This window comes from Camelus dromedarius, chromosome X (genome assembly GCF_036321535.1).
Source record: "Camelus dromedarius isolate mCamDro1 chromosome X, mCamDro1.pat, whole genome shotgun sequence".
NCBI lineage: Eukaryota > Metazoa > Chordata > Mammalia > Artiodactyla > Camelidae > Camelus > Camelus dromedarius.
In genome coordinates this window covers 90,756,614-90,781,922 of record NC_087472.1, presented here as the reverse complement: position 1 = coordinate 90,781,922, position 25,309 = coordinate 90,756,614, and the positions used below count along the sequence as shown (strand labels likewise).

Genomic DNA, 25,309 nt, shown 5'->3' with positions numbered 1-25,309 from the left:
ACCAACCCCTAGTATATCCAACCCTATATAAGCAGCCTTATTATGTGTGTATATATATTCAATCTGCCCAATTAACTATTAAACAAATGCTCAAACTGCTTGAAATTTCTAAACATTGACAATGTTCTACCCAGGAGCCCTTCTAGAGTTTTATCGTCGTCTGTGGTCAGACTACATACAGGTCTAACCCAGTTATCTGTACACCTAGTTCTACTAATGATGAGATTAGAATGGACTGAAACCCCAGATAACAAAAATAGTTCCTAGAATTTAGAAAACAACAGAAGAACACTGCGAAAAACGTGACACTGCAAACACCTCACTCCTTCAGTGCTAGTGGGATTATAAATAGAGACAATTTTGATAAAAAGCCATCTCGTAATACGTATCCGAAGCCAGAAAACTGCTTATATCTTTTCATCTGGTAATCCCATTCCAGAGAATTTATCCTAAAGGGAAAAACTTGAATCAAAGTAAAGAGCTAACTGCCTAAAGATGTTCACTGCAGTGTTACCTACCTTGCCAAAAAAGAGAAACAACCTAAAAGTCAGTCAGTGGAATGCTTAGGTATCTGGGAGGAAGAGGATGTTTCTGGGGACACTGATTATGGTGTGGAAAAGGCAATGGGGCAGAAAACCAAAGAGAATGGGTAGGAGTGTGCTGAGCTGGTGAAGGACACTAGCAGACAGTACAAACCTCTGACCTGGTTGTAAGCCTATGGGAAGTCACCATCCAGGCCTTGGAATAGTAGAGGAATGTCAAAGCTACAAAAGGAAAACTTTTAGAAAAACGATAGCTGTGTCAGCTATTTACCAACAGACATTGAAAAGAAGGCGAAAATACATAATTAGACAGAATTAGGTTAGGGACAAAAACTGAGACTAAGAGACTCACCTAGGAAGGTCATTTTCTTATTTACAAAGGATTTCCATGGCCGGAGATTTATTTCCTCTTTTGCTAAACCACTGCAGACGCCCTTCCCTCCCAGCAACTTAGTAACTGTGGGGTTCTGGCTGCAGATGGAGATTTCTTTCCCTTCCTTTGCACTGTCCTCTCCCCTGAAATCCACAGTTTCAGAAGCCATTGCCTACAGACGTTTCAAATATCAAAAATTCCCTACCTACCTGCCTATAGGAGAGCTACAAAGAGAAACTAAAGTTCTGTGGTTTTTAAATTAATTTCTAAAATACAAAAGAACAAATATGCTACTTAAGACGGTGAATAACTTACAAATTGGAAGCAGCTCCTGACACTTGGCTCAATGTTACTGCCCCCAAAGGATGCAACTTCACCCAGCTGTCTTGGGATCTGGATAGAATCATGCAGAAGGAGGCCCAGTCTGCGCTGGTCACAAAATCCCGTTGAACTGGCCACTTGCTTGAAAAGGTCTACAAAAGGAAGACGAGAATTGCAATGATCAAAAAGCAGGACCAAGTAGATGCCGGCAGAACCTAACGACCAACTCAACTCCAGTACCAATTCTCAAGAACAGCCAACATTTCCACAGAGAAGCTACTTCTACTGTACACTAATCTGGACATTTATTATTTGGGGGGATCAAGTTAATCATCACTGTGTATATACGAAGTGTGACAGATTTTAAATAAACTGTAGCCCTGCAAGAAATGAGTTTATATACAGTTTTGACACATGAATTTTTCCTAAGCGAGAACATAATCATTTGGAAAATATATATAGGATGTGACCACTATCATGCAATAAATGTTTTAGCATTAAGAATCACAGTACTGGCCCAAGGCTCTATCCCCTGTGGACATCAGATTCAAAAATGTTCCAAAATCGGGGCTTCTTTATGAAGTCATACAATTATTTTCTCCTATGTGTTCCCACAGGATGCTGTACGTATTTGTAATTAGCTCAAATCACTTTACAGTGTCACTGATTTAATATGTGTCTGTCTTTGGGGCTGAAGATTGATATCCCCTTGAGGGCAGGGACCATCTCTTTGTCACCTGTGAGCCAGAAACATGTAGAGTGGAAGAGTTGCATTTGGAGGACTGCGGGTGCCCAATATATGTGGATTCACAGAAGGTATGACTATACCAAACACCTGCAACATATGGTTTGTTCTCAGAAGTAAAATTAGTTTAATCCTACCTTGCATTCAAATAGAAGTTGCCAAAAAACTAAATCCAAGAAAGCTTAGCCTACTCAAGAGCACACTTTCATCTCTCAGAAATGAAATGTTTTAACGAGATACTGAAGACGCCAATAAGAACAGTGAGATCTCATACACAGCCTTTCCTCATCTCTCCAAAACACACACATAATTTCAAAATTATGAATTCTCTTCAAATATCCCAGTTTGAAGTTAACATTTTTGTTTTGCAAACCTCAAACATGTTCCCTCTTAGTAGTTATTTGACACACAGGCTGGAAGCGTCCTTGAGGAACCAATTTGGTACCACGATGCGCTGGAACCATACCATTGGCAACGTTAGCGTAAAAGCTAACCTATAACAAGTAACTACAGCATTTAAAGGAGGAAAGCCTGCAGAAATATTCTATTTTATCCCCAAATACAGTTTTAAATGGTTAACAAAAGCTGTTCCGTTATTTTTCCTTGGGTTCTTAGGATGAGAAAACTCAGTGGAAACTACATAAAAGTGAGAGCTAAAAGAGCTTGTGTATTTTGTGGTTTACTCCTAGGGGGGAAATGAGCAGTAGGACACAGAGTGGCTTTGGAGGAATTCAATCTCTTTTATCTCCTGCCTGTGCTTAAGCTCAGCACATCTCCTCATCCCTGTGTGGCTAGGCCTTAAGGGAAAAGAGACGACAGACTAGGTTTGTTTAATCTTCCTACCGAAAAGACTTCTCACAAGCATTTAAAGGGGAGAAACAAGTACACTGCTTCACAATGGGAATGAATGGTTGCTTAGTAATCTCAACCATCCCTCTTCCAGCATTTGCTTTTAATTTGATTTACAGTTTTCAGCAGAAGGGCCCAATGGCTAATCAAAAGGAAATTTTATAAGGTGATATTTACCTGGTAAGAAATGGCAAGCTATCTCTCAAATAATAAAATGTTAATCACATCACAGAAGTGGACATGTCAGTACAACTTGCAGTAAGATGATTATAAAATAAGCAATGTTTTTTGAACGTGAATGCCAGACAGTATTCTTTAAATAAGACTCCAAAGGCAAGGCAAGTGCACGGATTAAACCTTCACATTTATTTTTCTGACTTAGACAAAGGGGTTAGGAAATCAGACTTTATCCCTGAGGGACAAGTGTTTTATTCAGACACAGTCAATGTAATGTAAAATAATACTCGGACTCGAGAAGTTAATCCTCATTCTCTATTTAAATGCCTACAATTTAATTTCTGACAGGGAACGGCACAAACCAATTTTTATGACAGTCTAAAAGTAGTTCTACATCTTACATGAGGAACCTGCAGTCAAATAAGAACACTATGTCATTCCCCCTCTAGAACTGGGGTAATTAGCCAACATTAATAAAAGAATACAGAGTTAATATACATGACTTACATCTGTACTTGTCTTCCAAATGTGCTTTACACAGAGAAATGATGCCAGTTTTAAAAGACAGGACCCGGATCCGCCCCGTTCGTCCCCTATTATGAATAACCAAACCAGAAAACAGTTACTGCCATTTTACTAAACAGTAAACACATCTTAGTTAAGAAAAAAAAATTGGATATGGGAACTCTATTGACCGCTGTTTTATTAAGACAATTAAGAACATTCCTGAGTTCATTATCTGTTTGGCTGATGACCTAGAATGCGATGGAAAGTTTACCAACTCAACCAATTAACCAAGTTTTCAGTTCTTAAAAGCCCTTACTTGAATGGTGAGAATTTCTCTACATTAAATAAGAAAAAATATCCTTCTATTCATCTATGGAGAGCCATCTAGGTTTATGTCAGTAAGTGGAAGAATTACTACCATGTACTAAGAAATTATCTACTTTGGTTATTGAAGGCAAAAAATTACCAACAACTAACTGCTCTGCCCTCTTCAACACTCATTTAGATTTTCATCAGATTGACCCTTATTGAGAAGAAAATTAATTACTTCAGGCTACATGACACAATATAAAATATGAACATTTATCTCCATAAGAAAAGTGATACAATCTATTAGAGAGCACTCAAATAGATGACCTTAAAAAGTAATTTAAAAATAACCTATTGCTAGGGCAATGTTTTAACACACGTATGCTTTCAGTTTACATATAAAGCATTCCACATGACAAATCTATTAACAAGTTCATTATATCCATGGCAAACAAGTTAAAAGAATGAAAAGTTTTCCATTTTGTAGAAAACGTCTTTTGAGAATTTTCAGCTTTTTATTTTGTTATGAAAAGAAACTGAACCTTGTATGTCAGTTAAAAAAAAGTCCGTAGAATAATTGCAAAGGATAGGTCCCAGTAGTTATTTTCGGTGAACAGCATGTTGAACTTTCAATTTACTGAATCCATTAGTCAAAGAGAAATCCTGGGTCCTAATATATTCACAAAAGTCCTATCATTGGAAGATTTTATCTTTCCCCCTCTTTGAAAAGGCAAATCAAAGTTTAGCAAATAAACTTTATACAGTAACTCAGGTCTTCAAGGAGTTAAAATTGCCCCCCAAATAATTTCCAGGCATGGAGGAGGGAAGTTATATACTCAGAATCCATTCACAGATCATCTACAAAGAAAATGGTGCCAAAATACATTTGAGGGAAGACCTGAATAGAAACCCTATCAAAGCAAATGGAAGTATAATCAATAATTAAAATTCAAACATGTTCAAGGGCTTGGTAAATAATGATCAGAATTCAATAGCCCAGTGACCCTGGAATTTAAAAAGCAACACCTTATCAAAATAACACAGAAAAAAAAGGTGTACATTTTAATCCAGGAGGTGGTAGACATCTACAGCAAAGGAGAAGGCAAAACAGTTGCTGTGCAACTCCTTTCAGGAAACCTTCCCAGATTCCCAAACGTGGAATATGTTCTTGTTGACATGTGGAATCGGGCATTGAATAATTTTGAGGCCTAAGAATTCAGTCAAAATTAAGACCGATTCCTTCTGCTCCCTTCCTCAACTGCCTTCATTAAGCTCAAGACAATACCTGGGGAGCTTTCCCGTGTGCAATGCAAAAGAAATCAACAAGTAGTCTCTAAGAGAGGGATGAATGGAGGTGCCAAACTGAAACTTCGTAAATCCATGTATATATAAATAAATAAAAGCCTTCAGTTTGAGGGGCTTACTTTGCTGCTTTTAAAGGGCTTGTTTTTCTTTTTTGGGGTTTTTTTTTTCTTTTTTTTTGGCTTATCAATTTACACTCTTCTGCAAAAATCTGCCAAGTATCATTATTCAGATCTGGTGACAGGTGTGTCAGCATCTCCAGGAGCACATCCATTTCTGCCGGAGAGAGGCAGCCACCCCCGGAGAGGCAAGAAATGAAAAGAACCAATGGCTACATGGTGACTCATTGTACTATTTGAAAAATGAGTATCTCAGGGTTTTGTTTTCCAGTCTGAGAGCAACCTACGTTCTAGCTTTTACCTCCTAGCTTATCAAAATATTTTCTCGTTCCATTAAGCGCAAAAATGATTAATCACAGGAACAGCATTAGGTCACACGGCTTCATGAAACTTTCATCTTGAGGACCATATTTCTAGACTGGAGCCCTGTTGTGATCCTAATTACACCAGCACCATTCTGTAAACTAAGCCTCCTGTGGCAGAGTCTGGAAAAAGCCTGCCATACGTACGTGTCATAAACATTCAGCAGCCAATTGAGACACATATCCACGCAGAGAGGGACGTTGACCAGATTGTTGTGCTCTTGCTCAAGGCGATCATAAATAGTCGTCAGACAATTAATGATCTGCAGGATGTCCATGGGCTGGTCATTTTGCTTGAGGTTGTGCTGGTCCAAGGCATCACATGCAGCTGACAGGCTCAAGAGATCCACTGCAAAAGCCGCAAAAAATCACAAATGATTCAAAGGGGAAAATGCTCCTTTCACTGTTTTTCTTTTGTAAATCCTGGTTGGGTTGTCTTGGACCTTTTCAGTAAACACCAAACCCAAACCCTACCCTCTTTTATTAAAGTGTTTTGTTTTCATCCCACAGCTCTAAGTTGGGTGAGTGTGATGAGTATTCAGGCTCCAAGGTTGTTCTCAAGGCTCACTGGCCTTGGGTAAAAAGATGTGGGCAGAGAGACAGTTCTCATTCCCATGGTGCTGGGAAATAACTGGGAGTTAAGGGGACCTGCAGTATTCCAAGGAAACAGAGTCATTTCCACCTGAATCAGAAGAAAACTATTTTACTAGAGGTTCCCAAAGAGTTTCCGACAATACTTTGTTATATTAGTATCAGAGAAGGTCAGTTTGATTAATCTGTATGGTTAGGGTTGTGTAAACTCTGTTTCCAGCTATGCATTTATAACCATTAAGGGTTTTTCTCCTTGAAAGATCAGTCGTCTCCTAATCTCTCTGCTACTTTAACGTGAGATAAAAAAACAATCAACTTCACGAAAATTTTCTATAGGCAAACCAAAGTAACTGCATAATGTATCCAGCTTTTAGAAGCAAGGCTCACTTATTTCTCCTTTCACCTTCAAATTATATTCTACGACGTACTTTTCAAGTCCTCTAAGAACTTTGTAAGTCTGGTGTGTGGGGGGGAGGTTGCCTTGATCTGAGGTGATATTTAATCATATGCTGAAAGACAAACATTTATCAAAAGTGAAATCTCAACCTTGTCCAACAACAGCAAATCGTAAGCATACTCCCAAGTGTCACGGAGAGATGCTTTTCTCTAAAGCCAATTTATTAGCCAAATTGGAAATGCAACAACATTGCTTTTATAACACCTTATACATCTAAACTCTGGTTTGAATTCTCAGTCCTTTGAGATAAAGAATCAATAGTAATTAAGCAAATCTCTCACGCATCTAAGGGGAGGAGGCAACACAATTGTAAATGTAACTGCAGATAAACACGGCCATCTCCGTCAGTAAACAGCTTGCCCGACACTAAACAGATGCAAATTTAAGGCTTTAAGGCATTTTACTGGTTACTATTTGTAGTTAGTTCTAATTAAACGCTAAGGACAAAACCCAAAAATAGTGGTTAATACCCATGTAGGTTAATACCTATGTAGTGCATGTTTTTCTCTTTTAAAAAAGGGAAATAGTAGCCTTTGAAGTTTCCCTAGAAGCACGAAGGAGACCCAGTGGTGGGAACAGGAGGTTTTGTTTTGTTTTTTTTCCTTTGTCTTTCATCCCAGTGAGTAAAGCTCTGCGCTTCCAAGGGCCACTTTTCCTTCAATGCCCTGGCCCAGCACTCACCCTATCAAAGCCAAGCCCTGACTCCTTTTGCTTACAAATACTCCCAAGATAAAGAAATGACCTCTTCACATGGAAGCTGAGACTGTGTAAAGTGGCAGAAAGGAATGTAGCTTGATTTCAGAGGGAGGTAGGTAGGAAAAAGAATAAAGAATTGAAAAAAAAAAAAAAAAAAAACAACAAACAATGCAAGCAGAGCAGGAGGCCGGGAAGGCTGAGCAGGGACTGTAAGGGAGACCAGAGAGGTGCAGAGACAAAAGACTCCCATTCCACTCTCTGTGTGCTCGATTCCCTCCGAGCACATCTGCAGGTGTAGGTAGTGAGAACATTTAGGAATGCAGCACGCAGGGGAAGGGTAATAGCCCAGTGGGAAAGCGCATGCTTAACATGCATGAGGTCCTGGGTTCAACCCGCAGTACTTCCATTAAAAAAAAAAAAAAAAAAGAAATGCAGCAAACCATTTCCATGAGTAGGAGAGAGGAATGGATTCCCTCCAACTACCAATATTCTCAACATGTTTCTTTATATATTGAAGGAAGCTATGCGTGTTTTGAAGTTTTTCTATTATTTTCTTTTTTGGTACTCCGCCTTAATCATTACACATATTTTGCTTTATAGCCAAGGATGTAAGAACAAGTGAGAATTTTTAGACTCACTGTTGTATTAAGAGTCTAATTTCCCTGTGTGACGGAAACAAATAACCAACAGCCAAACGGCACGAATTTCTTTTGATCGAGTCTACTCTTCTCTCTGTACAGGTAAATGGTAACACACAGAATAGGAAATTGGGAGCATAAATAGCTCCAGAGGGGAGCACAGCAATTGCTCGGAAATAGCAGGAGTAGGAGATGACATCGTTAGCAGAGAAATATTGTGCAGTGTGCTTTGCTAAAACTGGACATGCTTAAACAGAAGAACGATCCATCACATTAGACTGGAGAACACATTTCCCAAAACAAACATATCAAACAAAATCCCGCCTTCATGAAACAATTTTAAAAAGACTCCTATTTAGATGTATATAACCGACACTATGGACTTGAAAAGAGGTGAGAAGATCGATCAGGACAATTTAATTGTCGCACAAACATACACTTTACTGTTCAAAATGAGCATCTTAAAGAATACATTGAGATTTTTCGATGAAACAGTAAACAAAATGATTAGCTGTTTCTAGAAGCTTCAACAAGCAACCAGCAGACACAATTTCGTAAAATGATCCTTTTACCTCAAGCTAGGAATTTCCATTAGAGGAAAAATGTATCTCCTTGAGTGTACTCACTAGGGAATATATTTTAAAGCTATATAAAAACCTGAGTATGTTCTAATATACCCTCTCTTCAAAGGTTATTTTGACAGTAGAGGATGCTGTAGGTTTTGACGCCACTGAAGAACAGGGACCACTGGGTGGTACCCCTCATGCATCGGGGCTGTGGGGGTACGAGAGGGTGGGGACTAGAGAAAAATGACCAGCTTTCCAGGACCCCTGCTGCTGTGCAGGAAAAGCAGAACATGAAGGAAACGGGGTGAAGTGGGGTGGGGGTGGGGCTGTCAAGCACAGGATCCCATTAGCGGTACCCAAGGTGCTGGTTGTGCCCGGTGAGCCTCTCGACATTCTAGGTTCAAATGCTAATTCTATCCTTTCTACACATACCACAAGTGAGGAGCTGAGGCAGGTTTTTTTTTTTTTTCTTGTCTTTTACAGAATCCTAGTGAGAACCAGAAAGCACATTTAGAATAATTTTGCAGCTGGGAAAACTGAGACCGGGAAGGCAGAGACTTGCTCTCGGTATTATGGCGGGACACATGGAGGTACACGCTGAAAAGCAGAAAGGTGGGCGGCAGGAGTCCTTTAGAGAAAAAGAAAACCACTCGGCATTCTCTACTAGTGATAATACCGGGAGAAAAAAGCAGCAGCAAAAAGTTGTTTAAGTAAGTCCGATGGTGCCCACAAAGCCTAGGGCTCATCCCATTAGTCAACCTGGATGCTCCGTGTTAACGTATAAACAGTTCTGTAAGATAATTCGTACAGACAGAGACAGGGGTGGGTGGGTAATGGTGGGATAACTGCTATGTGTCTGCTGACTTTTCTGCCCAGGCAGCAGGTGTCTGTGGGAAGAGGAGGCTGCTGTGGGTATAACATCATTCTATAGGCAGCTTACACTTCAGGCTGAAGCACTTTCCAAGCAAATCTTTGCCCACCAACAAAGTCAATGCACTTTGATGCAGCTATCTTTGCTGTGAGGGTTAATTCCAGAGGCTCTGAAGCTGGCATGAGATGTTTTGCCAAAACAGCTACACAATGGAAAGCCTTGATCAAAGCAATGAAAAGAAGTGACTCATTGTGTTGATGGGTAGCCACGGGTTACAGGTTATCACAATTGTTTACTGCTAGCCAGTAACACTGGCCATTTTTACCTGCTCTCGGTGAGGACCACGGAAGCCACTGGGTTTGGGACTGGCTACTTAGGAAGAATATGCCCAGGTTACCAGCAGGCTGTAAGCAATCCTGGCTGAGACTTCCATTCGTGCTCCCTGGTTTCTAAAGTGGTGTGTGCTCACCTTGGTGGTTCTTGATCTAAGAGAGAAATTGCACCCTGGTTTGGTCCTGATAGAGAGGGGGTGCTTGGAGCTTGTACTTGGCCTCTCCAGACCCTCTGCTGGGAAGCAGCCTGTGGTTGTGATGCATATTCTTATTTTAATGTTGTTGGTATACCGTAAGCTTTTCCTTTCTACAGTAGTAAACTGTCATTTGAGTTCTGTGAGTCCTCATCAGCTGTTGAGCTTAACTGTCACACCCCAGAGCAATTAGTGCCAGACTTGAGATTGTTTAGAAGACCCAAATTCATTCTTAGCTGAAAATATGGGCAAGGCATTATTTGAAAAGGAAAACAGATGATTCTGATAAAAGGAATGGAAAGGAACCATTGATGCTGGCTGCCAACCTACCCTTGGTTTGAAGTAGCATAGGCTTTGAAACTTTCTGATGGAATCTGGAAACGGTGGAACCTAAACTCTAGGAGCTAAAAGAATGGATTTTAAGAGGACAGCAAGCTGATGGTAAGTCTGCTAAAAATTCAATTCCTTGGTTGCAGAGCAAAAACTCAAATTTAAGTTCAGAATCTCCTTCCATTGAGCGTCACCCTCTCTGGCCTGCAGGTGGAGTTCCAAGAAAGGAACCTGGGCAACTAGCGCCTTTGATAAATGCGCTGCACCTGTGAGACCAATTAGGCTGAAAAAGATAATTCAAGTGGGGAACTTACAGGTGTTCCTATTTCACCACAATTTTCTTTTTCCATGCCATACTAGTAGTCCCTGGACTAGGACTACAATTAATCAAAGGCTGGTAACATTCTCAAACACAGTATGGCTCTCAGTTGGAAGGTAAGTGCAAGAATTCCGCAGGGATTGATGGAATGGATTCCCCCTTCCCCACACCTTGCCTAATTGGGGCTCAGTGTCACAAATGTTTTATTGCCTAGTGGACAGGATAACCCCATTTTTCTGTATGGAACCAATGTGACCCCTTATCAGAAATTGGGACAAGACTGAAGGGGACGCCCAGGCAGGTCTTGTCTTGCTATCAGGTAAACATGGACTAGTCCAGTGGCTGAACCCAGGGGACATACTTTGTGTTGAGGGAGAAAGTTTGGATTAAAATTTAACAGTAAGGAAGAAAGATAAGATTGTTACTGAAGGGAAGAAAGCCACCAAATGGGTGTTAAAAAGGGAAAATCTAACATAATGCTGGTGCCTAGAAAGAGGCTCAAAATAAGAGAATAAAATGCTCCCTTAGCTATGACTCAGATGCCCTTTTAAAGAGCCAAGAAGTGAGCAGGACAGCTGGCCAATCTATCAAACACACTGGGTGAAGAGATGGCAGTTCTGACTGTGACCATGACTCCATGAAGCAATATTAAAGTGGTTATGTCTTTTGGTGCTTGTTTCACAGCGTATATCTGCTATTAAGCACCTGTGTTGGAAAGTACCCTGTGGGAATATTTACCCAGTCATATCTGGAGAACACTGATGTATACTAATCTGAATGAACATTGTGTGGTCATTAGCTGTGATGATGAAGGATTACAAAAGGTATTGGGTATGTTACAGCAAGTTTACATGCTATATGCCTCATCTGTCATAACATTCTGTGTAAAAAAAAAAAAAAACATACTGTTTTGTTAGTGTGAGGAAAGCTACAAACCAGTGGCAGGACAATTGGGATGTTTGGATCACTGAGAAAAAATTCAATTTAATTTGGTGGGCCTAATTCCCTGAGATTGAAAAGCAAAACAATTTTTTTGTCACTCAGACATTCAGATTTATTGTTTACACTTGTTTTCTTTGTATTAAAGTTTCCACATAAAAGTCTGGATTAAGTTGCTAATATGGTTGTTACAACATGCATTTACTATTCAGCGTTTTCAATTCCATTTTAAATGATCAAGTAGTTTGTAGTCTGTAAATCATAGGTGAAACCTTTTAAGATGTTTTGAGCATAGAAGTTTGACATGGACAGAATTTATGAGATGTGTTGTGTATAAATGGTAAGAATGGCATGCTAATGTTAAACATAGGAAGGGATAGAAAGGGACTGAAGGACCAAGAGATACCTATTATTCCAGAGGCACCTGAGTACGACAAGTATATTGTATACCAAATGTGCAACAGGCACTAATTATCCAGGATATGCTCAATACACACGAATACTTAATATTCATGAGGTCCTCTGCTCAAGAAACACAAAACCCATGGCCACTGATCCGGTTAATTGTCACACTGTTACTGTGGTCAGGTGCACTTGTCTCTGTGTCCTCAACAGAGCAAGTTTATGTTGTCATTGGCCTAAGGTCAAAAGCCAGAAATTGGACATGGGTGGTTACAGAAATTTCTCTGGCATACCCAAACCAGTTCATTTAGGAGTGACTACTATTCATATGATGTTACCCTGGGAGACTCCACATTTTTGTTTCTCAATTTTATTTCCTACTTATAGTAAAGATGCTAGTACACACAACAGCAACAACATGTCCGCTGGACCAAAGAATGTTGAAATAAAAGAACCTTAGGAGAATTAGGAGCTGGGTGAGGACTACCTGGCCAGGAAGAATTTGCTTTGAATGAGACAAGAGAAACTGATGGAAAAGACCTCCTAGTGCAAAAAGAACACGTGGAATCCAATTCCAGGAGGAAAGATAAGGACGGCAACAAGAAACGGAACCAATGATAAGCGGAAAGTGGAACCTACAAAGCGCTCCCTAACAGCTCCAGCACCATGACTGAGACCAACCCTTCTTTCCCTCAGTGTGCAACTCATGGGTATCGGCTACATTTTAAGCAGGACTACAGTGCTTCCCCTGGGAGGTGGAGAGATCCTATTATGGGACCCCTCTCTTTGGGTACCAACATCTGTCAAATCACGTAAGCAGAGAAATTTGTTTGGCTCTGTCCTCAAGGTATTTTGAATTCTGAAATAACAGAGACCTGGCCTCCAACCTATGTGAGGAATAATGTACGGTATACGGGAGAAGTAGGTTTTTGTGAGGAAGGGACAAAATAATTGCACTGGCCTCTCGGGTCCCCTTGCTGTGAGGTAGCCCGCAGAGCCTGACTTTAATGCTGCTGCCCTATTGTACCTTCTCCTGCAAGAGACTAGATTTGCAAGCCATGTTATCCTGAGTCCTGTGATTCTCCTTTAGCAACCAAGCCCTATGTAATGCCACGTTTAAGTGCCCTCTCAAAGGTGAGGTGCATTTACCAAGAAGGGAGCACCTTTTTAAACCTGGTTTCTCGCAGTAAGGATGAGTCTGGCTGTTGTGCCTCTATTCAGACAACTCACTCTAGGCTGTACAAAATCTCTCCATTGGTGATTTAGCTGCTGAACAGAAGCAAATAGTTCTATTTCTTGTTTGCAGAATATGTGTCACATTTATCAACTGCAGTATATTTAGCCCTATGGTTTGGGCTGTCTCCAACGCATCCCACACTAATAAACTAAATACATGTGCTTTGTTAAGTGCATTTTTATTTCTGCTCTTAGATGTTGGCTATATTTTTAATTTTAGAAGCCACAAACCTATAGGCTGTCATTGGAACTAGAGAAGGAGAAATAAAAAGCTAAGATTATCTTCTTCACAACTTTCACTGGGGTCTCAGCCACATGAACCAGCTTATAAATCCTTCTTACCCAGGTTTTCTCTTTGTCTCTGTCTTTCTGTGGAGTTTAATTTTCATTCACAATGCCTTGAAAGGCAGTATGGAGTCATGCAACATTAAACCGCTTACAAACTGGGGACATTACAGGCCAATGGTGATGCTCTAGACTTAAACAGTAAATTCTCTATAGTGGAGAAAAGTGAGGTATTCAGGTTTCTGCAATATTGAAGCTTTGATATGTGAAAAAAATAAGACCAAGTGCTTAATGGCAGTAGCACTGTGTACTTTCTAAGGCATCTGTAATTCAAACTCTTCACTGGCATCAGGAAATCACTGAGATAACATCATTAATTTTCATTATAGTAATAGTTAGCAGAAGCGACCTTCAGTTGGAAAAGCTGGCCAGGACAAGTTTTGTTTGCCTGTACCACAGACAATAGCTCTTTATCATGGCTTTGTAGGCATAGAATGACGAAAAGGCTGAAAGATAAACCTAAGCAAATCTAAAATTAAGAGGAAATGCTGAAATCATCTACTGAACAGTTAAGTAATGTGACCAGGCATGTTTTCAATAATAAAAGGATGGGTGAACTTTATATTCATACTACATGTGGAACCCTTCTACCGTTCTTGAGAATCTAGTACTTAATTTAGATAAATATACCCTAATTTTGCTGTGCCTAAACCTTTCAAATATGAGAAATATTTTTTTCAAATATGAGAAAAGTCATGCTTAGAAACGAAATGCTGAGAATTTCAAATCTGTTTAAAAGGAAATTCTACATTCCACATTCAGAGCTTAACTTTATTACCAGGTTATAACTGCCGATGGCCAAAATTTTTTATAATATCAAATTCCCCTGTTTTCCCAACATTATTGGAAACTGTTACATAAATTGAAATAATAGACAATCAGACGCATATGTGAATACAAACAGTTTTTAAAAGGAGAACTGAATAATGCCTAAATCCAAGGCCAGAGAATCATTATGGAAAGGGTTTTTCAATCTAGTCTGCTTTGAGGCTTTTTCATAGTATAACCCAGAACAGCTGATTATCTCTTCTGAACCTCACAGGACTGTATACTACAGCCCTTTACAATAACCATCTCATAACTGCCCCTGTATCAGGGGAAGGCAGCAGCACGCCTAGGATGCGGCAGGTACAGAAGAAGAAAAAGAGGCAGAAGACTTTCTCCATCCAGCCCTCTGACTCTACCCCACCTCAAATTGCCTCTTTCCAGCTCTGGTACATTAAGAGGTCCCCAAGGAAATCCTAGGCCTGGGGAGCCCTTTAAAAACCACTTAGGCTTGGGAGCTACACAGCTGAAAAATGATAGCTTAAGACTATAAGCTATAAGGAAATGGAAGCCTAATTTACTCTCAATTCATGCATCCATTCCATGAAAACATATTAAGCCCTTCTCTGTGCCGGGCTTTGTGCTAAGCACTGGAGAGACCAAGATAAAGAGAGGAAGAGCCTACTCTCTCTTTCCAAATCATTTCACTTCCAGGCCATTTCTTCTCCATCTCCAGGTAAAAAACCGCACACCAGCAACACTCCTCGATTATCTTACTGCTAGGCTCTGCAGACCCCCTGGTCAGACGCCTCTATTCCCGAAGACTTGGCAGCCAGCGCTCACAGCCCTCCGCTCCTCCTCAGTTCTGGCCCCCAATTCTGGGTGATTTCAACATTGGCAAGGATGACTCGTGCATCACTCTAGCCTCTTGGTTCCTTAACTTCCTATTTCATCTCCATGGAAATTCACATCTAGTCCACCTCTGCCACCCACTCCAATGAGCATATCCTAGACCTAACCAGCTGAACTATTCCACTCCTGAAATAATAGTTGTCTCTGCTGCTCTCTGACCACAACTTCTCAGCCTTCCAGGCACTTCCACACAACCTCTTCCTCTACCTCCTCCCTGAACAGTCAGCCTCCTGATCCCTCCACCGCCTCACTACCAGCTTCCACCTGCATTCATAGCTGCTCCTCCCCAACAAGGACTTGACAGACAGCGCTTGAACCAGTTAAGCACTCTTTTATCCAAATCCTCACTTCTCTTGCCCAGCTGGCCTCCGCCCACCTGAGAGAGAACCATCCAGCTCCTGACTGTTGAGGACGTCCAGAGAAATATCCCTGTGGACTGGTGCTGCGATCAAACACTCAGCAGACTCTGGGGTCCATAATGCTGCTTCTCGGGTTAGTGCTCTCCTTCTCCACAAAGGTAAGCCCAAACTTAACTTGATCATCTTCTGCTGTGAACTGCAGCACAGGAACTCTGCTCCACCTTCACACAGAAAACAGAGCCCTCTCCCTCCTTTCTCCCACCAGGTCTCCTTAGTTACCTGGCCCTGCCCAGATCGTTCCTCAGCCCCACTCATCACAGAGGAAGAGGGGTGTCCCTTCATTCTCTTAGATTACCTTCTCCTAGCCTCTGAAAACTCGTATTTTTTATTATCTCCTCTTGAGCCAACAATTTCAACTTTGTCCTCTCTCCTTCTCATATCCGTTTACATAGACTCAAGTGTCTCTCAACCTATATGCATGTACACTCCACTAACTCCTCAGCCCCTTCCAGCTAACTACCAACCCTCCTTGCTCCCCTTCACAACTAAATTTCTCCCAGAATTGTCTCAAACAAATATCTTTACTTTTGATTTACTTTTAAGCCCACTTTTATCTTTTAAGCTAAAGATACTTCTTAAAAAATGAATTCTAATTTCGAGATTTGCAGATACTAATATATATAAAATAGATAAACAAGTTTATACTGTATAGCACAGGGAGCCATATTCAATATCTTGTAGTAACTTCTGGTGAAAAAGAGTATGAAAACGAATACATGTATGTTCCTGGAAGGCTGAGAAGTTGTGGTCAGAGAGCAGCAGAGACAACCATTGTACACTGTAACATTGTAAACTGATCACACTTCAATAAAAATATATATAAAAAATTAATTGTATGCTACAACTGGACTTGTAAGAGCTATTTCTCCCCTCTCCAAATGCAAATACCCCCAACCCCTTTTTTGTAAGCAAAGAGTAACTGTCAAGTATTTCCAAGCACTGGTTAGTACTTACAGCAAAGGGCCTTCTGCAGTCTTCGGAGTTTCATGGCAGTCCTATAAGCCGAGAACCTGACATTATTCAGGTCAGCTGAAGAAAAAAGGGGGAAAACAAAGATCATTTGTTATTTCATCATAAAGCACAGATAAACTCCCAATGATCTGCCAATAGCAACAACAAAGGGCTAGGGGAAAAAAACCTCTTGTACATGCCCCACGTTTTAGAAGGTGAAATGCTGTCAGTGTGGGGAAAGAAAAAAGAAGAATGTCTTTTTGCTCTTGGACAATCAGGAAAGCTGGTTCTGTGCAGGACAACGGTGGCACAGCCTGCAGGGCGCCCATGTAGTCCTCGTTCCTAAGGGGGAAAAGAAGGACAGGGATTTTTTTTTTTTTTCCCTAGGCTGTAACCTTGGTTCGACTACAGCGAATCTTTGGTAAACAAGATTAAAGAGAACAAGGAATATATCGATGAAATAGCTATGAGAACTCAGTGAACAATCAAGTAACAATATTAACAATTTTTCTGATTATGAAAATTTTATGTGTTCACTGGAAAACTTAGAAATTAAAGGAAAATATCAAACCAAGTAAACAAATCACCCATAATCCCATTACTCAAAGATATGCACTGTTAGCACTGTGAATATTTCTTACCCAACACATGTGCATGTCTGTGTGTGTGAGATGTATTTTAAAATATTGCTGGCACAGTTAACCCTCATCTCAGTTTTAGGTCTACCTGATTCCACAGATTCCTTCCATTTTACTACTTTGCATTTATTTAAAAATAAACTAATTCAGCAAAGAGGATAAAAGACGGCTGGCTTAAAAAGAAGTTCACAAACTCACATGTGTGCACACACACATTTACTAACTGGAAATTCTTGCTGATCAAAAATTTGGATGCAAGCTAAATATACAAAAATAATACTAGATGTCAATGAGAGAAGTTGCAAATCCGTCTCAGAATGAATATTTGTTTCTGTACAAATATTCTGTATTAAAAAAGGTACTGCTATTCTAAAAAATTGTCACTTGGCTCACCTCACCAAACTGGAATCTATATTCAGATTCTGCCCTTACTCAATTTTGTGCAAGCCTTGATATACACTGAGCTATATTTCTTTTCTAGCATTTCTGTGTATTTATCTTTCATAAATCCAGCTCCAAAAAGACAAGCACACTGTTGCCTACTTCTGTCGTGTTTCCCAGTGATGTAACATATGACCACTCTCTGAAAAAGCAGATCTGACAGAGCTCAGGGACTGACTGACAGACTGAATGAATAAATGAAAAGAATGAAAAAGAGAAAAAATACGCTGGCAAACATGACTAACTGCCATAATCAAATGGCACCCACCAAACCAATTCTAATTGGAGGAAAGGGAAATAATTTAATCGATATCCAATCACTTGGGTCAACATAATTAGATTGATGACCTCTGCAGAGACCAAATATAAAACCTTAAATTGAAATTAGGGGAAAGAAAAACAATGTACTTTACTTCAAAATATTCAATGTAAGAAAGAAAAAGACTGGCAATACTAAATGTTGGTGAGGATGTGGAGCAGGTAGAACTCTCACAATGCTGGTGGGAATTTAAAATAATACGACTAGTTTGGAAAACCAGGCTAGCAATTTCTCATGAAATTAAACATATATCTATCTTATGACCCAAATATTCTACCCCTAGATAAAGAAATAAAAACATGGCCACAAAAAGATATGTACATGAATGCCCATAGTAGCTTTAATCCATGTTAGCCAAAAACTAGAAAGAAAACAATAGACTGAATAAACAAATTGTGGTATAGTCATACAATTGGATACTAGTTTGCAATAAAAAGGAACTAACTACTATTATTGCAACAATGTGAACTAATCTGAAAAATATTAACCTGGGTAAAAGTAGCCAGACACAGAGTAAATAAATACTGTTTGATTCCATTTGCATGAAATTCTAGAACAGGTAAACCTCACCTGTACTGACAGAAGGCAAATAGATGGTACCCAGGAACAGGAAGGGGGTGGGTAACTGAGCAAAAAGAACACAAGGGTATTTTTTGGGTGATTGAAATGTTTTATGTACCTTGATTGGTGTGGAGGTTACTGGAGTGTATACTTTTATCAAAACTCAAACTGTACACTTAAAATGAGTACATTTTGTTGTATTTGAAGTATGCCTTAATAAAGTCAATTTTAAGAATTAAAAAAAAAAAAATCACAGGGACAGTACAATGGGATGTGTGTGTTAGCCTGAGCTATGTTGGAGAGGCGGTTAGTTGTCTCAATCAGGAAAGCACACTCCAGGGGTGGCTGGCTAGCAATTAATCAAAAAGCCTCACTCCAGAGGCCGCCACTGTAAGTGCCCCAGCTATATTTAGCTCTTGTTACACGTACAATCCTATTAATACACTTAGTATCCTAATTTATGTTAGATGAGCTTGTGTTAATGATATTAGTGGTTTATAGAATACAAGGACTGTTGAAAGGGGTTCAGAAGCATTCCCTGCCCTTACATTAACCGGGTGTGAGAAGAATCTAGCAGGCCCTCCGCCTTTAGAAATGGTGCCCCAGGCTGGACTCCAAAATATCCAGCTGTGCTTCATTGGATTCTTGGTTGCTTGATTCCAATCAGATGGTTGACAGGACTCCTACTGCTCTAGCAGTGGTTTTCCAGCTTGAGGTTACATCAGAATCAAGGGGAAGGCCAGTTAAAAATACAGATTCCCATGCCCCATGCCCAGATGTTCTCATTCTGTAGGTCTGGGGAGAACCTAAGAATCTGCATCTCTTTGAAGTCTTAGGTAGTGCCAATGCTGCTGATCCAGGGACCACACTTTGAGAAGCACTGTGTCAAGGACTGTGGCAGGCGTGGGTAGTGAGGCTCTCCCACCAAACACTCCGAAAGGCAGAGCTGTGACTTCATTGCGTGTTTGGCAAAGGCTTTAAAATTGTTTTATGCTCTGTGGCTAATAAGTGTTCCTATGTGACAGAGCTTGTTCTGAGATTTGCCTTCACTATAAACTGGCAGCCAAGATGCGGATAAGAAGACAGCCTTCACCTATGTCTAGCCATAGGTGGCTACCAACACCTACCCAAGAGAACCTGGATGGGCTCTTTTTACCCAAAGTATGATGTGAGGACCAACAGCATGAGCATCTCTTCGGAGCCTGTTAGGAATGCAGAATTTCAGGTCCCATCCAGATCTATGAGTCAGAATCAACAGTTTAATAAGATCCCCAGGTGATTCATATGTACCTTGAAGTACAATTGAGTCTTTAATTGTACATTTTAATACAGTTTCTTGTTCCATGTTGTTAAAGTTCAAGTATAAACTCTGTATAGAGACCTGTGTTCTTCTGTTTTTCTGTCTTTCTACATTCCATTTTGTGGGCTTTCAGATGATTTAATGACTGTATTTATAGTCAATTAGATCAAAAACTCACCCCTGAGATATATCTGTGGATCTGTTATTTATGATGAACGCCAATAAAAGATATTCAGTAAATTAAAAGAATCTAAAAGCATCCACTCTGCTTTCTGATTTTCCTGGATCTATTCAGAATTTAGAACAAATGGTCTAAATGAGGTCAGAAGCTCCAGCCAATCCTCACAGTTTCTATTAAGAAATGGCAAATTCCAGGAGCTAGGAGAGGCAAGGGTAATCTGATTCTTTCAGGGTGTGGTTCACAGTAGAATACTATCAAAGACCAGCATCTAGAACATTCCTGCTCTAGCAGTGCTCTCAGCTTCCCTAGAGCAGTTCAAACTTTTCTTCCCTTCCAAATCCTTATAACTATGGCATGTTCTGCCTTGTGTTAATCCACGCTGACACCCTTTCAAGCATACTGCACCCCGGCCCCCAACAACACGCCGCAGAGAACAAGCCTTCTGCCAGTTTTCTATGCACCATAGTCCAACCAATTATCAAAGAGTGATTCAGGAACACCAAAAGAAAGTAGCAGGGAAAATGTCTAGTTTTCATCATAAGGCAACAGAAGCTATACAAATTTATATCCAGTAACCATCAGTGCATTGAAATGGAGTTCTGGTGCCCTAAAAGTCTTACTCAAGAGAGTTAACCATCTGTGTTGTTTGAGTCTGCATGTGTTGCTAGGAGTCAGCAGCACCACTCCCTCTGGCGTACAGCTGGAAGAGATAAGTCTCCGCCTTGTGAAAATGTGTAGGATGCACACTGAAACCTCAAGATGCGGTACAGCTGCGGACAATGTGACACTGTCCCGGGCTGAGGCTGGAGCTGATCTTGAAGCTCAAGTATGCAGGCGGAATAAAGCTTCAAGTTCCCCATCCCCATCCCCCGTGGGAGGCCGGCCCCCACTTTCCCTGGGAGCTGCCTTTCCAGGACTGTGGCGCAAGCTGTGATGAGCTCACTCGCTCTCACAACCGGAACTCAAGAGGCGTGAGACTATCCAAGAAATGAGTTACACAATGTTTTCATGGCAGCTGGTAGGAAGCACACTTCAGAAGGATAAAAATGCTGAACCGTGCATTCCTCTTCTTGACTTGAATTATTTTACCCAAGGCTGGTTCTATACTAAAAATAGAGAAATTCAGAAACTCAAGGAACAGGCCAAATATTATAGCGTCTATCCTTTTAAGTTGAATCACCAGCTACTGAAGTGATGGTCCATTTGGCTTTTTTTGAGGCACGAAACAATAGGTTTTGTTGCTCTTTTCTTTAGCCTATGAATTGCCTTGACTTTGGTAAATATTCCTGGGGCATGATTTTTACGTTCATCCTGTGCAAGAGAGTGGTGGGAGGTGTCAAATGCACGAGAAAAGAGGAATGACCGATCAAGTTCGAGTCACAAATCTACACATTGTTGGACATGCTCTTGCAAGAAGAGTGAAAAACATCTCAGCATTTTAAAGTCATGGGAAAATTTGGAAAATACTATACAAATACAACACTATGCCCCTTCATTTCAATTTTACAGGTGGTCTCTGCCTTTTAATCGTACTTCAAACATCCTGCTACCTATGACTGAACTGAGGTCTAGAACTTAAAACAAGGAGTATTTTGGTTCAGCTTTCCAATGGCTTGTGGGCACTTTTTGGAAAGGCCCAAAGTTTCAGTATGTTTATCTATTAGGTAGAAAGAATGACAATGACCCCATAAACATAATGAGTGGAAAGAGCTGGCTGGCCAAAGATGATTCCAACAGAAAAATTGGTGTTGTGCTCTGTTTCCTCCTACCAACTCTATTTCCCAGCAGAAATGTAAGTCAAATCACTCAGGTGATCAGGAGTGAAAAATAAAACTGAGAGGAAGTATGATTTTTTTGGTATAGTTCCAACTTCGGTGCTTGGCATACAATGTGAATTAAACTACTATTGCATGCATATTTTAGTAGTTTTCCAAATTTTCCACAGAAGCCAAAACAAGGCAGTCTCCCTCTCCACCCCTTCTATTATATGAAGGCGGTAGATTTTAAAATAAAATACAGCTCTGATTCCTCATCTCACACTTCCTACAGCATTCTAATGGACTTTTCTCACGACAAGTATTATTCTTGCCAGCTCAAACTCACTAGAACAGACAAGAACCATGGACAAGTCTTAATGAGGCTTGAGATAAACTGAGTAATTTAAACCAAGTCTGGCTTGTAGGCAAATGAAGCCAAGATGTACAGGCTTCAGAAGTTTTAGACTGCAATGTAGAATTATTGGGACCTCTTCAAGAACACTTCAAGAACAAGGAGGATTTCTGGAACATATCTTTATGGAATTCGCCGAGACAGAAGAGGTACAGATTACACTTGTGTATAGTTTTTTAGATATATTTGAGTCCTTTTAAAAAATCTGAACTCATTAAAACCTCACCATCAACACTGAGCTTTACTCAAATGGAGAAAAAAAAAACCTACACAGAGATAAATAAGAATTACACATTCATACTTGTATGAAGTACAGAAAGCTGAGTCTGTGAATTTATAATTACTATCAAGTTATGTTTCCAGATGTGAAATGGCATTTTCCTATTTGCCACTGGTTTCCCTCTAGAATTCTTCTAAAAAATGAAAAGAGGCAATAAAGCATCCAGGGTAGCACCAGTGTGCAAACGCAGAATTGTGAAAGAGAGAAACAAACCAAACCAAAAATAAAAAATAAAAAAACCTGGGAAGTTCAACTGTGAAATAAAAGAGAATACAAAATCCTGACTGTGGGTTGTTCAAGGCCTTTCTGGCTCCCTCCTCTTGCTTGGCCTTCCTCAGCACCATCTCACCACTTCTTAGCAACACTGTTCTCCTGGAAGAGCTGAAATTCAAATTAGCTTTGCTCCTTGTTCGCTGCTCTGGTAAAAGGTTTGTTGAGAAAGCAGCTTCTGTAACAAATGGCCAATGTAAATTTTGGGGGGTTTTTTGGAGGTGGGGGGGGCTGTGTATCTTAAATATCACTTCTGCGGCCTGAATTCTCCCTTAGATAATGGAGAACTTATTCATGTGGACACTGTTGCATCATGTTTCTTTTTACTTGAGCTTCAAATCAGAAAGGATTTGGACCTTAATTCTCAAAATCTTGCCCACCAATTAATATATATAAAATAATGATTTTAAAAGACTATTTAAGCAAACCTGGTTTATAGTTTTAAAGACATGGGCCAAATAAAAACAAACATATAGATACAGAGAACACAGTCGTGGTCACCAGAGGGGAAGTGGGGAAAGGTGAATTGGATAAAGAAGATCAACTGTATGGGGATGGATGGAAATGAAAGTTTTGGTGGTGAGCACACTGTAGGGTATATGCAAGTAGAAATATAATGCTGTACATACGAAACATACAATATTATAAATCAATGTTACTCAAAAAAATAAAGAAATAAAGACATCCATCTAGCCATAATCCTTCCATCTATCCTTTCAATGCTTACTGACAGTGTGTGCGTAGGGCAACACCAGCCAGGAAGGCCTCTCTGAGAAAGTGACATTTAAGCAAAGATCTGAGGGGTAATGGGAGTTAGCCAGGTGAGGAACAGGAAGAGCACAGCAAGATGAAAGGTCAGCACGTTCAAAAAAGGCCCTGAAGCAGAGAAGACTGTGGGCCATTAAGAATCCTAAGAGGGTCCATATATCTAAAGTTTCAGAGCAAAGAGGAAGAATGGCCCCAGACAAGGCCCACCAGGTAGGCAGAGGGAAGCCCACTGTAGGGCCCTGAATGTCACGTTAAGGATTTATGTCTTGGGACTTCCAGTTAAACATGGCACATGGAACAGAGTCCTTATTTCTGAAACTACCAGGATGATAGAAAAAGAATTAAAAGTGACATCTACCTAAAAGAAAAGAGACAAAATTGGAGAGGAGATGACAATAGATTAGATGACAATACCTTGGAAGCTTGGAAGATGACCTGCCGGTAGCCGATTTAGGAGAGAAATCCCAAGTCTAAATTAATGGGAGGGGCAGAAGGGGCGGTTGGGCGTAGGGTGGGGGCACCAACAAGAGGCACACCTATTTATGCAGCCAAGAGGTCTCAGAAATTAGAGGCCTCGGGTTCTTCTGAGGGCTGTAACGTGGTGGCTGAGAATGCAGGGAGTGGCTAGAAGTCTTCAGAGCCCTCAGTATCTTGTCCCCTACCCCACGCAGCCAAGCATCCTACCCTAGCCACCTGCCGCTTCACCCTGATGAAAGGCTGGAGGTTTAATCTCAGGAGAAGCCACACCCGACATGGGGGCACCAGGAGTAACTAATCTTGGGAGTGACGTAAGGCACTGAAATCTGAGGGATCACGTGCGTGCCATGTCAGCCCCCTTAAAAGATGTGAATCCTTAACTTCGTTCCCTACCTCCTGAATTCCATATTCTGCCTTTTCTTGTTCAGTCAACTCATTGAAAAAGCTCTTCTACCTAAGCACTTCCTTATTTGCCATCCTTATCAGCAGAAGGAACTTCAATCAGCCAGGTCTCTAAACTGATCCTAAATCTCTCACCAGCGTTCCCTGTCATCTTACCTTCTTCCTGCTCCAGCTGTAAGCACACCAGATCAAGCCAAGGCTCTTTTCCTGCTAGCCTCCTCCTTGACCAGAGACTACAGTCACACAGTCCAATCTCATTTCTGGGATGAACAATATTACCACCTTTCTCTGACTCAGAACCTTCGGTCACTTCCTCAGTCCTAACATGGGCAACTCAACTAACTGACAGAACTACCAGAACTATACAAACTTATAAAGTTATCCCAGTCTCCAGCTCTCTTTTAAACTTCATTACCTAACCAATCTTTCCACTCTCGCTTCATAAATGAACACACATCCCAGATTCTCTAGGACAGAGACAGTTTAATTAAATTTTACTCTTTCTAATAAAGATGAGACATTTAAAAATTACCAAATGTTACTTAATTTTTATACCTTTGTACAGTTTTTCATATATCCAAATTCACAAACGTTTTAAAAAATTCTGTGCCTTATTTGTGGGGGGCTGGAAAAACGTACTTTTTTGGTAATGTGGTTGATACTGCTTATTTCAAATCTACCATGCTTTCTCCCGGCTGGGGAATTTGTGGCAAATTTACTTTAATGGTAAAAATAAACAGCAATAAATTTCCTCATTTCCTTTAATGTCAGCCTCATTTCTGTTTGTTTCCAGTTTTCCCTAAACTCTAACATTCCCACCCTGGCCTCAGCTCAGCTCGCTTATTTCTCCACTCTTATCTTCTAAGATTTCAACATATGGTCATTCTCTGAAAAGTCTCTTTCAATTATTTCTCCAGTAACCACAGAACAGAAG

General features: G+C 40.4%; 1 protein-coding gene across 14 annotated transcripts in view; it reads right to left on the bottom strand.

Annotated features, from left to right (window-relative positions):
- Positions 1-25,309, bottom strand: part of DMD (dystrophin) — a 1,947,932-nt gene that overhangs the window by 87,481 nt on the left and 1,835,142 nt on the right. For all 14 annotated transcript variants that reach the window (XM_064483309.1, XM_031445593.2, XM_064483311.1 and 11 more), the window contains 4 exons: positions 16,573-16,647; positions 5,754-5,955; positions 3,515-3,600; positions 1,231-1,388 (listed from right to left, as the gene is read on the bottom strand). In XM_064483309.1, coding sequence (XP_064339379.1) covers positions 1,231-1,388; positions 3,515-3,600; positions 5,754-5,955; positions 16,573-16,647 — 521 coding nt within the window. The remainder of the gene's footprint in view (positions 1-1,230; positions 1,389-3,514; positions 3,601-5,753; positions 5,956-16,572; positions 16,648-25,309) is intronic.